General features: G+C 42.9%; 1 protein-coding gene across 1 annotated transcript in view; it reads left to right on the top strand.

The window, feature by feature from the left end:
* Window positions 1–13,172, top strand: part of PKDCC (protein kinase domain containing, cytoplasmic) — a 35,692-nt gene extending 22,520 nt beyond the window's left edge. Inside the window, exons 5-7 of the mRNA XM_063152105.1 lie at window positions 289–396; window positions 10,152–10,325; window positions 11,911–13,172. Coding sequence (XP_063008175.1) covers window positions 289–396; window positions 10,152–10,325; window positions 11,911–11,996 — 368 coding nt within the window. The 3' untranslated portion in view covers window positions 11,997–13,172. The remainder of the gene's footprint in view (window positions 1–288; window positions 397–10,151; window positions 10,326–11,910) is intronic.
* The last annotated feature ends 1,427 nt before the right edge of the window (window positions 13,173–14,599 follow it).

The raw sequence follows: 14,599 nt of genomic DNA, 5'->3' as shown, positions 1-14,599 counted from the left end.
GTATTGGCTGATGTTGATCCCTTGTGGGGAGTTCTCCTCAGCATTTTGTGCCTGTAGGCCTGGGGCTACCAGCTGGATGAGCCAGCCTCTAGAATGCCTAGGCAATGTCAGGTGTGAGACTTGTAGGACCTGTAGGAACTCAGGGATTTCCTGCCTAGGGCACCACCTTGCCATGGAGCAGGGCACCATGGGACTCCCAAGCTTAGGGCTTCATTCAAATAAAACCTTGTTTTGTCCTGTGCAGGATGCTCCTCATCTAAGTCATTCTTTTCCTCTGCTTTTTTAAAGGAGAACTGCACTGGGGAATAGATGAGACAGCTGCTCAGCTGGAGAGAGTTTTGGATCTGTATAAGAGTGGGAAGTACCTGCAGAACACAACCCGGGTGCCGAAAGCTGGTAAAGTCATCTTCCTTGAAACTAAAAATCTGAGATTTTATCATTGTTGTGGGGTTTGCAAGGGCTAATGTGCAGAAAGCAAAGCTCAGTGGCCCTTGAAGTCATGCATGTGATAATATTTTATCTGCTTTTTGCTTCCTGGGAGCCTCCTGTAACTCTTCTCACTCTGTGATGTAGCTGGACATCCATAAGTGTGAGCATGCTGTACTGGGAATAAGGAAATCCAAAGGGAGTTCTCCATGACAGATTTATGGAAAACATGTTTCACCACATCCACACACTGCTGTTGTAGTATCAAAACCTGCCTGAACCTATACTGGGGAGAATTCAGTCATGAGACTGTAATCCCCCCCATGGGCTTCCTGGGACTTAAAATGAATTTCTTGTTACATAAGTATTTATTCATTGGAAGACTAAGAGGAAGTAAATTTTTACTTCCTTTGCAAAGGAAAAATAGTGTGTCCCTCATCTTCTGCCAGCAATAGAATGAAAAAATAGAAAAAAAGAACAGGATCAAAACAAGGCTGAATAACAGTATCTTTTTCATATCATGTCTGTATGCTATTCAAGCTGTGGTACAAAGTGGTGCATGTTCTTCCTAGAAGGACAGCTGTGGAATTGTACATGTCAAAGAACATTATGTGTGCTGGAAATGACTGTTAAGCCCAACAATTGTAAAAGCTGTTTTGCAAATTATTTTTGTGTACGTACAATGTTCATGTCAAACTGTCAACATAATTGACTGCAAGTTGATAGGAAAATTATGGCTTTGCTGCAAAAGCTCAGTAAAGAGGGAGAGATGGGTTCTAAATGAAGATGAATGTTGGCACAGGGGGTTTGAAAAGTTCAGTGAAGCATTTGCTCAGTGAAAGAGACGCAGGAGCCAAATTCATTCTGGTTGTGGCTCTGTTAACCTCAAAAAGCCATGATACCAGGGATGAATTTGACCCACTTATCAGAATAATTCAATATTTATTTTGTTGTAAAATTGGCAGGAAAATTGTTGCAGGTGTTCATTTAACTTTCTAATTTTCAGCTTTTCATCACATCTGTGCTGAGTGATACCTGTCAACACAGCAAAATTATTTTCAGCAGTACAATCAATAGTACAAACATGTCCTTTGTTGAAGAAGTGCCAGGAGAGCTGAAGTTGTTCTGTGATGCTGGTTGATTCCAGGTTTCACTGCTGTATCAGGATGAGGTGAAGGTTTTGAATTTTAGATATCTGTCATGTTTATAAAGACTCACGAGGAGAGAAGCTTTGGACAGCAGTAGTCAGAGTATCAGTGCAGGTTTCTAGGGACACAAAGCAGAGCTCTGTGTATATTTAGCTACTGTAAAAATTACACATTTTTGTGTTAATTTAATTCTGTAGAGTCCTTGATAATGTAACACAGAATCCACTGCCCCCATGTTCATGGCTAGTAATGCCCTGCTCTGCAAGGAGCCTGTTTTATTTGCAGGACACTGCTAATGGACTTAAGCACTTCACAGTGTGACCAAAGATGTTGAAAATCTGTAGATGCTTTATGTAACATATTGAATAATGTACATTAAATACCCTGAGTGTAATATTGAATTCCTTGCTAGGAAAATGTTCTCAACCAGGGACAAGCCTGAGGAACTGGGTATGTTACTAGAAATTACACTTAGATTAGATGTGTTCTCAGACTTAGCTGCCATGCCTTTAAGATGTGCAGGCCTGTTTCTAGTTTGTTTTAAGGGCACTTTAACCAAACAGAAAAGGTGTTGTAATCTATTTCTATTTTAAGACTCCCTTTCCTTGCCATGCAAATATGAAGAAGTTATATAACGAGGGCTAAAATGTGCCTATAAACTCACTTTTATAATTTAAATTCAAATCATAATCTTTCCTCAACTGATATTTGACTGATATCTGATACTAATACTGCGTTGGAATTAATTTTTAAAATTTTCAATCCAGAGGTTATGGAATTATAAATTATTAATTAGAATGTATTCTGAGATAATGGAATGGAGAACTCTCTTGTGGTCCAGTGGAGTTGGAAGGGCGTGGTGTCCAGGGAATCAGCCTCTTCTACTGACAGGATGTTCCCAACTGAGATTGCATCCTCACCACTGAAACCAAGGCTGAACTGCGAGCAGATGGAATATTGTGCATAGATCTTGGAAGAGGGGTAGACAGGGATGAAAAAGAACAACTGGGATATTTTCCCAAGCTGTAGGTTGAGGTCCTGCTTTGGCCCTGTTTGGACAAAAAAATATTTTTAAGATTGCATGATTTTTAAAAATGTTTTCTGTGTTGCTCTGCAGCACAGACAAAGTTCAAGAAGGGTGTTTTTCAGCCCAGTGCCAAGTTAAGATAAAATGAAAGGTGATCATTTGGTTCTCAGGCCAGATTGGAGTTAATAATCTTTGCATTCATACCCCAATGGGTGCCAAGATGGGGGAGGCACAAGTTTGCATCCATTTTGCTCCAGATGATAGAACTCTCACAAGGTGACTCACTCCCAGGACTTTTGCTCTTACAAATAGTGGAAATGACAGGAATTTGTGATGCCAATCTCCTGGCATCTAAAGGTTTAGTGACAAAATAAGGCCTTTCTGGTGCACGACCTATTTTGAAATCCTAAAAAAACAGGAGGAAAATTCACATCCAAGAATTATAAGGTTTTGTTTTGTTTGGTTTTGAGAAGAAACTACAGAAGGTTCAGGTAATGGAGCTTCAGAATTTGTCTTAGGTCTTAAATGCTTGGAATTAGGCATTATCTTGGATAGACCATTGTAAATTCATAGTAGGAAAGACCAGATCATGATCTTGGGCAAGTCATGTAAGGCCATAACTAAAACATTACCATTGAGGAAACAGTGTGTTATCTATGTGAACTTATGTTTTTGAAAGGAAGACCTCCTCCTATGAACACCACAAAGTGAGAAAGGTGATATTGATAAGCAGTATTGAAGTGGCACGAAGAAAGTTCTTGTCGGGCCTAGTGTTCTCATAAATAAAGTTTAACAAGATGACATAGTCATATTACAGAAGGTCTTGGATATTAAGCTTTCACTGTGCTTCAGTTGTAAAGATTTTATAGTGCTGTAAATTATATTATGCTCTGGACTTTGGTTTAGTATCCTAGAGTAGAGGCGTGGGAGACATTTGATAGCTGTGTATGTGTTCTGCAGTCATAAATCACACTGCTGTTCACGTTGATATGGGAACATTGCAGCGTTTAAAACAACACCAGGAACAAATGCTTTTATATTCCATTGGCTGTTGGCCTCTCCTGCTGGAATCCAGAAGAATGTGAATTAAAACAGGAACCATGTATTTCTTCTGACATATATTATCTAAAAATGATTAAATCATTCCATTAATTATCCAGATTAAGGAGACTATAAAAAACTACTGATGTTCATCAGTAAAGTCATGCCCCAGTATCAAGGTTTTTATTACTTCAATCAAGTGACAGTGATTTGTACCGAGTATCTGGCCCTTGAGCTAAGCCCCAGCCCTTCAACTAACTCAGAATTTACTCAGAAATGCGTGAAATCAGCTAACACTCGTAAATCGGATAGCTTTGTTATTCATTAAAGCTAATAAATGACCCATTATTAGGTCTGGGGGTGTGCAAGCCCACAGAAAGCTGTAATTAGCTGCTGTTGTTAGCTTAAAGCACATTCTCAAAGCTAAAAAAGCTGGAAGGCTGGACATAAAGCAAAGACACGTTGTGTTTTCCTTTGTCTCAAAACAATTTGGCAGGATTATGCTGTATGTAAATATTTACAGTACAACAGTGTTTTGAAAAAAATATTCTGCAGGATCACTATAGCAACCTGCTTAGGAATCTGTAAATCTACCCAAGAATTATTGAAATCAGGAACAAACTGCAGCCCAGATTCCTGCTCTATCAAAATATATTATAATAAATCTTATCAGCTTTATATTTTTTTAAAATTATTTTTATTCATGTGCCTTTGGTGTCACTTTCTCAGTGCCTTCAGGGCTGAGGGGGAAAGGAGCACAGGGCAGAAAGTCTCCTTTGCATCCTGCCTGGCTGGGGGGCTCTCACATCAGGAGGCAGACAATGGCAGCACACAGGAACACAGGAGCAGGTTCCTTTGCAGCCATGTGGGTCTGTGATCTCTGCAGGGACCACAGCCTGTTGCTTGTTGCTCACTTGTACCTCCACCACCGTGCAAGCCATTTACCCTGTTCCCTGAGTAATGTCTTGCTGTTGCTGAACTTCTCCCTGTCCAACTTGGCACTGCACAGCAAAATGCTTTCTGCTGAGGTCCTTGGTTCCCTTCCCGAACACTAAAGAAGTCGCTGAGTGTCTTTTATAAATCCTGTGGGCCTCTGTCTTCCAGCTTAAATGACCCAACACGTGACCCTAGGCAACTTCTGGCTTGTCCATCATCAGCATCCTTGTTTTTATGATTTGGTGGACCACATTCAATGTTTAAGCATCTGTAGGACATTTTGGGCTTGTTGCCTTTGGTAAATTGGTGTGTGCCACAGAGGTGGCTGTGGGTATGGAACAGCTCCCTGGGATGTGTGGCACAAGGCAGGAAAAGTGCTCCAGCTGTGTCATGTTAACAGGAATAAAATGTAAGGGAACATGTTGTTCCTCTGGTTATTTATTTGTGTTTCGGCGACAGCCTGCATGCTGATTTAAATTCGGCTCTGCTGCTGGCACAGTGGGAGTGCACAAAGAGCCATGAGGCCTGGCCTGGCCCACGCTCAGGACACGGGAATGCTCCCCACAGGAGCATGGCTCTCTCCTGCTCTGAGGGAACACTCCCCACAGGAGCAGGGCTCTCTCCTGCTCTGAGGGAACGCTCCCCACAGGAGCAGGGCTCTCTCCTGCTCTGAGAGGAACACTCCCCACCGGAGTATAGCTCTCTCCTGCTCTGAGGGGAGCGCTCCCCACAGGAGCAGGGCTCTCTCCTGCTCTGAGGCAGAGCCATGCCTGCCAGGCCAGCCTGGCTTTCCCAGCAGTTGGGATGTGTCAGGCCTGGCTGAAGGCAGAGCCCGCGGGACAGGCCTGCCCGTCACTCCCTCAGGCACAGCAAAATGTCGATCTCTTAGCAAACCGTGCACAGTGCTTTGTGGGGCCTGCTGTCAGAAGCGTGTTTAAATGTGAGGTATTGGAACATGAGGAAAAGTTCAGAGTAAAATGAAGCATACTAAAAACATCAGTGTGTTATTGTCTATTTTGGATTCAGTGCTGTTCTCCAAGAGCTCCCTGGGAATCAGGAGGGGCCTGTTTGTAGAGCAAAACGCTGCTCAATACCACTTTTTGCTGCTATTGGCAAGATCTGGCTCTTTCTGCTTACTTGTGAGCAAAGCAATTAAAAGCAATTCCAGAGTTGACTGCCAGTGTTCCTCCTGAGACTGGAAGAATAAAGGAGGGAGAAAAAGGAGCAATATGATTTTTCTCTCAAGGATGTACGTGGTTGTGTCTCTGTCATTAACCCACAGTGTATTGGCAGGTGATAAGAGAACTGGGCAAATCTCCAACAAGTAGCTGTAGTTGGTAGTAAAAATGCAGTCTGGCTGCTGTGGCTGAAATAAACGGTCATTAGGACTGATTAAAGTCAGATTTAGGGTGATTCAGACAGGCTAAAAGGGGGAAACCGCAGGCGGTTTCACATAGTTTATTATATACTTGTGGAGCTCTTTATATGATTCAGTCTAGTACAGTGAAAATGAGTATGTTTATAGATTGTAGTCGGCTTTGGGACAATGCAGGTGGTTTTTGATGGAAAAAAAGAATAAGAATTTAAAGCATTGGCTTTTTAATTTTTTTAGCTCTTGCACTGGACAGTGATGCTGCAGATAGCTTTTAAAGATGCCTCTCTTACTTGTCACAACAAGTGGGTGATCTTGGTTTGAGGATCAGTGTGGCCATCATGGGGATGTGGCTAACATGCTAAGAAACTTCTAAGATTTCGGCCTGATCAAAGCAGCATGTTTTGGTTGATCAGAACACCGTGTAAAAATATTTAAAACTATAAAAGCTATCACAAAACAAAACTTCTGAGGATTGCCTGGCTTCAGCATAGCAAGGTATCTTGAAGCTCCAAAATGTTTGCAAGAAAAAATGCTTTGTAGTAGAATCTATCTGTATAACTGTGAGAGTTGTATTACCTCCCCTGTGTTAAACTCTGGAGTAAACCCATTGTAAGTAACATCAAGATCAGGCTTACTGCACTGCATTTAGTTGCTTCAATCCTCACAAAATTAGTTAATGGAGGAAAGGGTTCTTTTTCTGCTGATACCAGTAGGGATGCCTTGCATTTCTCTGATCTATTCCTTGCCATTACCCTGATAGACTTTATGTACTCTCTGTCAAGCTATGTGTATGTACACAAAAGTGTAAATTTATGGCTGCATTTATAGTATTAGGCAAGCATTTATTGGTTTTAAACACCATTAGTCTGGAAATTGACCAGAACTTTGACCTTTTTATGATGTGATTTACTACTGTGAGCCTTCAAATTCCAAGGACTCCATTTAAGCCAGTTCCAGGTCTTGGCAGGACAAAAACTTGGGCTGGAGCTGTCTTTAAACCATTAGAGTACTGCTTAATTGAGTAGCTGCACTGTGGTGTCCAATTTAAAGGTGTAGGGGAAGCCCAGCTCTTCTGAGGGCTGGAACTCATGTCATTGCTGGGACACATCTCAGTGGAGGAGCATCCTTCAGGAGGGTCCTTCCTGTGAGAAGGAGAAGGTTCATGTGAGAGGAGTGCATTTCATTGTGACTTTCTTCTCAAGTCACACAAATAAGGGCTAATGGGTAAGCTCCCTAAATCAGCACTATGCAAGGAAGAGATTCCAGGGATACTTGCCTTTACCATGCAAATGGACAAGGCAGCTGCCTTGCTCTGCTGGAGATGGAGTGAGTTTTGAAGAGAAGTGCAGTTTGCTTAGACCACCACTTGATTGGTATTGCAATGAGTTTCTGATCAGCTCTGACTGTAATAGTTTAAGAGGAGGTTCCATGTTGGCTTCCCAGGGCAAGCAGGAGTGCCTGGCTGGTGTGGGAGCAGGAATCAGGTGCAGGGCCATCACTGCTCTCCACTCCTTGTGGCTGCCTTCCATTGGGATGCTCCTAAGGGAAAGCACTCCCAGGCAGCCATCGCTGCTGTTTGCCATGCAAGGGGGGGACAGGAGCTGCCTTCCTGCGTTCCCCTCACTGCATCCTCCCCTCCCTGTGGGCAGCACAGTCCCCAGATTGCAGGTATCCAGTGGCTCCTGCCAGCTGGAGCTGCTGTCAGAAGCTGCCCGTGTGGAGCACAGCCCGTGTGACTGTGTGCCTTCCCTCAGATTCCAGCGGCGGTGTTTCCACCCGTGTGGTGCTTGGTGATCTCCCAGCCCAAGGAAAATGCTCTTTGCATCTGTGTCACACTGCCATGTTCCTGGTACTTGTTCCCATGAGTCACTGGAGATGGTTTTGGCTTTCCCTCATGTCAGAACTGGCAGGGAGCAGTGAGAAGGGACAGCCACAGGGCTCTGCTGAGTGGTGACACTACCCTTGCATAGCTGTTCCCATCCTCGCTTGCAGACTCAAACCAGGACCTTGCCATCGCAGTTACTGCTGGTCCAGCTCCGTTGATTAATGTGTCTGAGCTGCCCAGATGATTTACCAGGCTTGGTCACCTTGAAAAAGGCAATGGAAAGGGAGAACTTTATCTCCTACCTCTGAATCACTGCTGCTCCTTTGGAGTGTATGTCAGCTGAGAGCCTAACCCCTGGGAGCTGTGTTGGGAGCAATGCTGAGGAAAAGGGAAGCACTTTAGGCCTATTAAGAGGCATATCTGTGCTCAAAAGTTTAAATATTTTAAATATTAAATAAGGGTCCTCAAGGTGGGCTTCTCTCTTGCGTGAAGATAACCACATGATATGATGTAGGGCTGCTCTCTTAGTGTGGTGATGGTGTGCTGAGGGATGCTGCAGCTTCCTCCCAGCCCCAGCATGGAGCCTGTCAGACTCCCAAAGTGCCCTGGAGAAGGGCTGGAACAGGCTCCCTGCTGTCACAGAGAATCAGGCTTCATCTCCTGCTCTGTGAATGCCCCCTGTGGCATGGGGCTTGGCACAGTTCAGTGTGAGGTGGCTGTTCTGTGCTGTGCAAAGAGGAGCTGTGGATAATCACATTTTATATCCAGTCAGCATAGCATGTATGCTGATATAAATGGTTACATACGGTGCTAACTACAGGGAATTGATGGGTTTTTTTTGCTTTTAATTTGTACACATGATTTTACTGACCTAGGCTGTGAGGTACAAATCAATACTCAGCGGTTGCCACGTGAAGAGAATTTTCTGTTACATTCAATTATTGTTACACTCCAGTTGATACAGAAACTGGGAAAAAAGGGACTTTTACCTAGCCAACAGTTTGATTTATGCTCTGACTTCTCTTCAGAAGAAATGCATAAATATTTTTGATGGAGAAATGACCAGTCATAATGTGGAACTACATTTTGAAATTTTTTTTTCTTGTGCATGAATCTGCATTTCCCGAATTAAAAAAACTTTTTTTGCTTTTGATTTAACTGGGACATGATCAGCTCTGATTTTGCTTCTTGTTTGGGAATGTTTCTTATGATACTTTAAATGAGCTAGGGCTTAAAATAGAATGTATTTACTACATTTGTTTCCCACTATTTCAGACTGTGTGGTGAGAATGAGCACTCGTGAATGTGCACTTCTTTTCCCAGTTGAAATATTGACAGTTTGGAGTAGCAGGCACAGTTGCCTTTGACTCGGTGCTGTTCATACAATGTGCTGTATGAAATATTAGCAGGCTGAATCAGCAGAGCAGACAGAAAATGCCTGAACCAAAGTGACTTAAGAATAGCCTGTGAGTCAGGGCAGGCCGCTCTGGTTTCCATAATAGACACAATTAGAAGAAATATAGAATCTATTTAGTTTTTTGAATAGGACGTGGGGAGGAGAGACAGGAGGGAACCATTAATTTGTGCGTCTGGAGGCTAAACAGAAATGTTTATAAATGATCAGTTGAATTTGCTGATGCATTCATTAGAGAAAGCCCCGTTAGCGGCTGGGAAAGTGAGAGGAGCAGTGAACAGAGAACAAGAGGCAGCTCATAAAGGCAAGTGAGACTGAACGGCAGCCAAGGAGAGGAGCAGGCGGTGGGGCAGTGGAGGCGCGGCTGGGCAGGACCACGCTGACATGCTCCCGCTACTCCCCCCTCCCTTCTCTTCAGAGGCCCATCAAGCGACTCCTCTTTTGTCCTAATCTGAGCAAGCAAAAAAAGTTTGCTTAATTAAAAGCCTGTCTTTTCTTCCTTCTCTAAAGGAGCCAGAGAAAAATAGCATGCTCTTCTGAGGGAGAGGGAGGGCTGGGAACGCCTGGTCAGGTCTCACCCCGACAATCCTGCTCACTGTTGGGAAGTAGGACAGTGAGTCAGTTCATTCAAGTGGATGCTGTTTATTCAATGGGACATTCTTCCTGTAAAACTCCTAATAAAACCAAAGCCTTGCCTCTGCAGTGGGGAAGGGGAAGGGGTTTTGTGCACAGACTGTTTATTTACAGAACTTTCTGGAGAAAAAGGTGAAGAGAAGAAAGGAGGGAAGGAAAAGGAAAGGAAAATGCAGAGCTATAAACACGTTTGGGAATAAACCACAGCCTAAACTGTCAGCTTTTCCATCATATACCCTGCTCCTAAGCTGCTCTAATAAACCTTGCCTGTTAAAAACAACCAGTTTACTGGAGCTTTCCAACCACTGCTTTGCTCTGATTTGCAGAGTACAGACGGGTGCCTGAAGCCTTTATTCCTGAGGAGAACTACAGATGCTGGCCATCCTACCATCACAAGGGCTGCCTCCTCTCCGTGTTTGATGTCAACGAAGCCATTGAGATCTGTGACAGCTACTCCCAGTGCAAAGCTTTCGTCCTGACTAACCAGACAACTTGGACAGGTAGGTCCTGGATGCTGTGGAGCAGAACTGAGTCACCTCTTCTGGCTTTCCTAAGTGTTTTAATACAGCTTGGGGAGTGTGTTGGGCTGGGCTGGGGGAGCCACCAGCAGCATCTGGAAGTGAAGCAGTTTCTGAAGGTTCAGCTGAGGCAGCTTCTCTTTGGTGAGGCTTCTCTTTGCCAGCTGTCAGGGGAACAGAAATTACAGACAGGCTCACAGGAGCTGGCACTAGAGGGCTAAGCACGTGGTCCTCAGGTTACCAAACCACAGGATCTGAAGTGTTATTTTTTTGCATTTTTGTGCTTCTGGGGGATGTGAGCAGGCGCTTCCATGGAACCAAGAAAAATCTAATTCCTCTTAACCTTGTCTATAGCTAACCAGTGACTACTAGGTCATCATGTCAGACTGTTTGTAGCTGGAATTTTGCACTTAATTGATATATTAAAAAAGTATTTATTCTGGCACAGGGAAATTCATAGCAAGTTTAGAGCAGCTCCTATCTCAGGTTACAATATTAAAAGCAAATGGGACAGCACTATTTTTAGTCTTATTTGTCATTCCCTTTGTCATAGCATTCCTGAGGCATGAGCACCTGAGTACCTGAAACTTGCAGTTTGGAAATTTGCTCAGTAGTTGAGGCATCCCATTTGCCATGCAATACTTTTAAAGAAAATAGTGTTATGGGAGCCCCCTAGAGAGGCAGGCTGGGAGCAAATAGCCTTTGATTTTCTCAGGTTTGGAGAGGGAAGGCAGAAGTACAGCAGGCATGGAGTGTGTCTTTGTGCTGCAAAGAAAGGCAGTGATTTTGCAGGTCTGTGGGGCAGCAGGAGCTCGTTGGGAGGCAGGAATGTGAACAAGGTGCCAGGTCAGTGAGTGTGGGGAGATAGAAGAGCTGTGCTGTGGCTCCCACAGACACCAAACAAAGAAACTTGCCAAATTCAAGGATATAAATGGATATATTATATACTGGCCTTGGATATAAATGCAGCAGGTGCCTTATGCTACCCAGGCTGTTGTTGCTTGCTGCTGCTTTTTGTCTGAGGACTAGAAACCTTGTTCCATCTTGTTTAAAGCCCAGAGCTACAAAGTGATCAGCAAGAGCTGTTTCAGAGAAACTCATGTTTAGTACATATTGCACTGATCAGTTTTATAAAGATCAAGCATGCAAATATGATTCTGCTTCTGTACAATCAAACAAATGTCCTTCATTTAAGCCCCCAACCCAAGCCTGTTTTTATTAGTGGGAGTCTCAAAACACTTTTTTAAACACCACATGGAATTTGTATTAAAGTCTTCAAACCTTTCTTTCATTTACTGTGCTAGCTGTGCACAGATATATCTTGACCATAATTAGGTAAGGGTAAAGATACTGAAACCAGGGGTGTCAGTCAGTCATTTTGGTGTCATTTTAGACAAAAACAGTTCAGGTTTATACCAGCTGGAGTTAAGAGAGAGTTCAGTCTTGCATGGCCTGAAGAATGCGTAGGTTGAAGTAGAATTTGAAATGTCAGCATTTTAAGGTAGGCTACCTTTTGCTCATCACTTCTAAATATTCTCCCCTTCCTCCTCTCTCCTATTCAATGCAGGTCGGCAGCTTGTCTTCTTCAAGATGGCCTCAAATCATATTGTGCCTGATCCTGACAAGATAACATATGTGAAGGTGACAGACTGACACCTAAAGTGGCTCAGTCTGACACGTGAGTGATAAGGGCTGTTTGTGTATAAATATAGGCAGCTGTTAGGTAGAAGGCGGCTGTGGCCGGAGAATAATTGCACTATTACTCATTCTAATCTATAGAGTGCTAAAGGAAACTTTAAAGAAATAACCTGCATGACCAGGATGAATGTGCAATAAAACAAGATTTTGAAAATGTGATTTAAAAACAAAGCAAAACAACCCAAAGCAAAGTACAAGAGATGATACACTGTTAGAGTATAATTTTGGTTATAAATCAGCTGGCAGCTCTGGCTTTTCTAAGCAAGGTTAGCATAACATTTCTGACCTATACATGTGTGTCCAGGGATGAAAGCTGATCATTTCTCTGGGAAGCCTGTATCCTCCACACTGGTATTTATTTGGGCACGTACAATCACAACAGAGGAACTGAAGCGTATCAGTTTGTCTGCTGAATAGCAAACGTTGCTGAGGACAATCAGCATTTGTGTTCAAGCTATGGGATATGCAATGCCGGCATATTTGTCAAACGGAAGGAATTGCTTATGTTTAGAATTGCAAGACTGCAACTAATTTTCATTTTTGCTTCCAATGTTATCATAAAGTTTCATTTTTAATTTGAAAGAGCCATTTTGTGGATCTAGCAAATCACATAAGCATATGAATAGTCCCACTGAAAGGGCAGGGACTTACCCAAGTGCCGAGTGCTTTGCTGGATAGGCCTGAGCATATGCTTACAATTAAGCCTGTGCTTAAGACTTTTGTTGAATCAGTTTGAATTGTTCAGGAAGCCACATCTTTGACAGACTGGCAAAGCAGTCCAGCTGGTTGAACAGTACTAATTTAATGACTATCTTGCAGTTATTCGTACCTTTTATCATCAGGTCCTTGGTTTTCTAAGGCATCGCTTGCTGATTCTAGAGTGAATGAAGTAAATGACCTTAATGATGTCAAATGAATGCTAGCCTTAATTCTATATAAAATGCATCTTAAAGGCAGGGTGTGTCTAGAGAATTTGCTTTCAGTGAAAGCAATGAAGTAAATGCTAAAGTGACCAATGTCATACTGTTTTGTAGTTTGAAGAGTCAGGAAAAAATGTGCTTTTGTTTCTCAAATTGTTTATTTTTGTAAAAAAAATAAAAATAAAAGATAAATAAAATTTCTTTTATTCTTGGTTTTTGTGTGTTTGTGTTTCAAATAAATGCCTCAATCCAGTGTATTGTATGTAAACTTAAACTTGGGATATTTTTTCCAGAAAGTACTGAGGTTGTTCCAGTGTCTCCCAGGGAAGGGTCTGTTGGTGCCTGGAGTACTTGGTGGCTTTGCCTATGTGGTTGCCTGCCACAAAGTGAGTCACAGTTAGCAGACAGTGGTTAAGCAGCCTTTGCTCCTCTGTGCTTTGCTTTATGCTGTTATCAGCCTTTGAGCGCCTGGAAGGGGCAAAGGTGAGAGCAGGACTTGATGCAATTGCTCCTTGGGCCAAAACAGAGGCTGGGCAGCAGCCCCTGCCAGGGAGGGCAAGGGAGAGAGGGCAGGAGAGCCGGGGAAGTCGGGCAGCAGTGTGCGGTCTGACAGGGAGGGAAGGTCTGACAGTGGCACCACGGGCAGTGGGTCTCGGGTTTCTCTGAGGTCACCGATGCCCTAATGGCTCTGGCAATTGGCTGAAGTGAGTCCTGTAATGGCTGTAACTCACAAATTATCAAACTCCCAGCCCTAATAGCTCAGCTGATTGTGTCGCCCTGCACTTAGGAACCCATCAATCATACTGTGGTAATAAACAAACACTATGGATTCTTTTAAAATTGCTGCATAAATCATGCCAACACACACTGCACAGTTCATTGAAGTGATATGGGTTGTTGGCACTGAGGTGCTGGTATGTATTTTGAAAGTCTTTAACCTCCTGTGATTTCCTTCCCATTAAGCACTGCACAGATCCAAAAATACTCAGCATTTAAAAACGTTCTTTAAATTTAAATCCTTTAGTTGCATTCCTATGTAAAAAATGCCAACGTTTAAAAGAAAAAAAAAAAGGCATTCAGGGTAATACTTTAAAGCTGTAGTAGGTAACTTCAATAATTTCATTCCATCACTTTCTGTACACTGGAAAAAAATGCCTCTTTAGTCAGGAATTGTTTATCCCCAGAATTAAACAAAGTTGCCAAACCAATTTATATCAGCTTTTGCAAACAGGGATCATGTAAGCAAGAAAGAAACATATCTGTGAGCCAAGAAGCTGGATTTTAAATTTCAGTGGTAATCAACTTTATACAGGCAGGTTTTATAACTCTGAAAGTAAGGCTTTCCAGTGGAAGTGCTGATTAAAATCTTAGTAAGAGAGGTGTGATACTACAATAAGAGAATTTAACAGCTGTAGTAAACATTGGCAAAATTCTGAATTTATGTGGAGAAAGTGATTTTTGCAGCAGTGGGTCTGATTCAGCAGTGCCTGATTGGCACATGTGGCATGGAAACCCTTGAGAAGGCACAGAGGAGGAGGAGGAGGAAGAAGCAAGGCACAAAGTGAGTTGGCAGGTCTGGGTCAGTCAGCCTGGGACCTGCTTCATGTTTTCTGCAGAAAAGGAATTTCTATCTGTTTT

This window comes from Melospiza melodia, chromosome 3 (assembly GCF_035770615.1).
Source record: "Melospiza melodia melodia isolate bMelMel2 chromosome 3, bMelMel2.pri, whole genome shotgun sequence".
Classification (NCBI taxonomy): Eukaryota; Metazoa; Chordata; class Aves; order Passeriformes; family Passerellidae; genus Melospiza; species Melospiza melodia.
The sequence above is the reverse complement of the archived record's forward strand: the minus strand, read 5'-3'. Positions and strand labels throughout refer to the sequence as shown.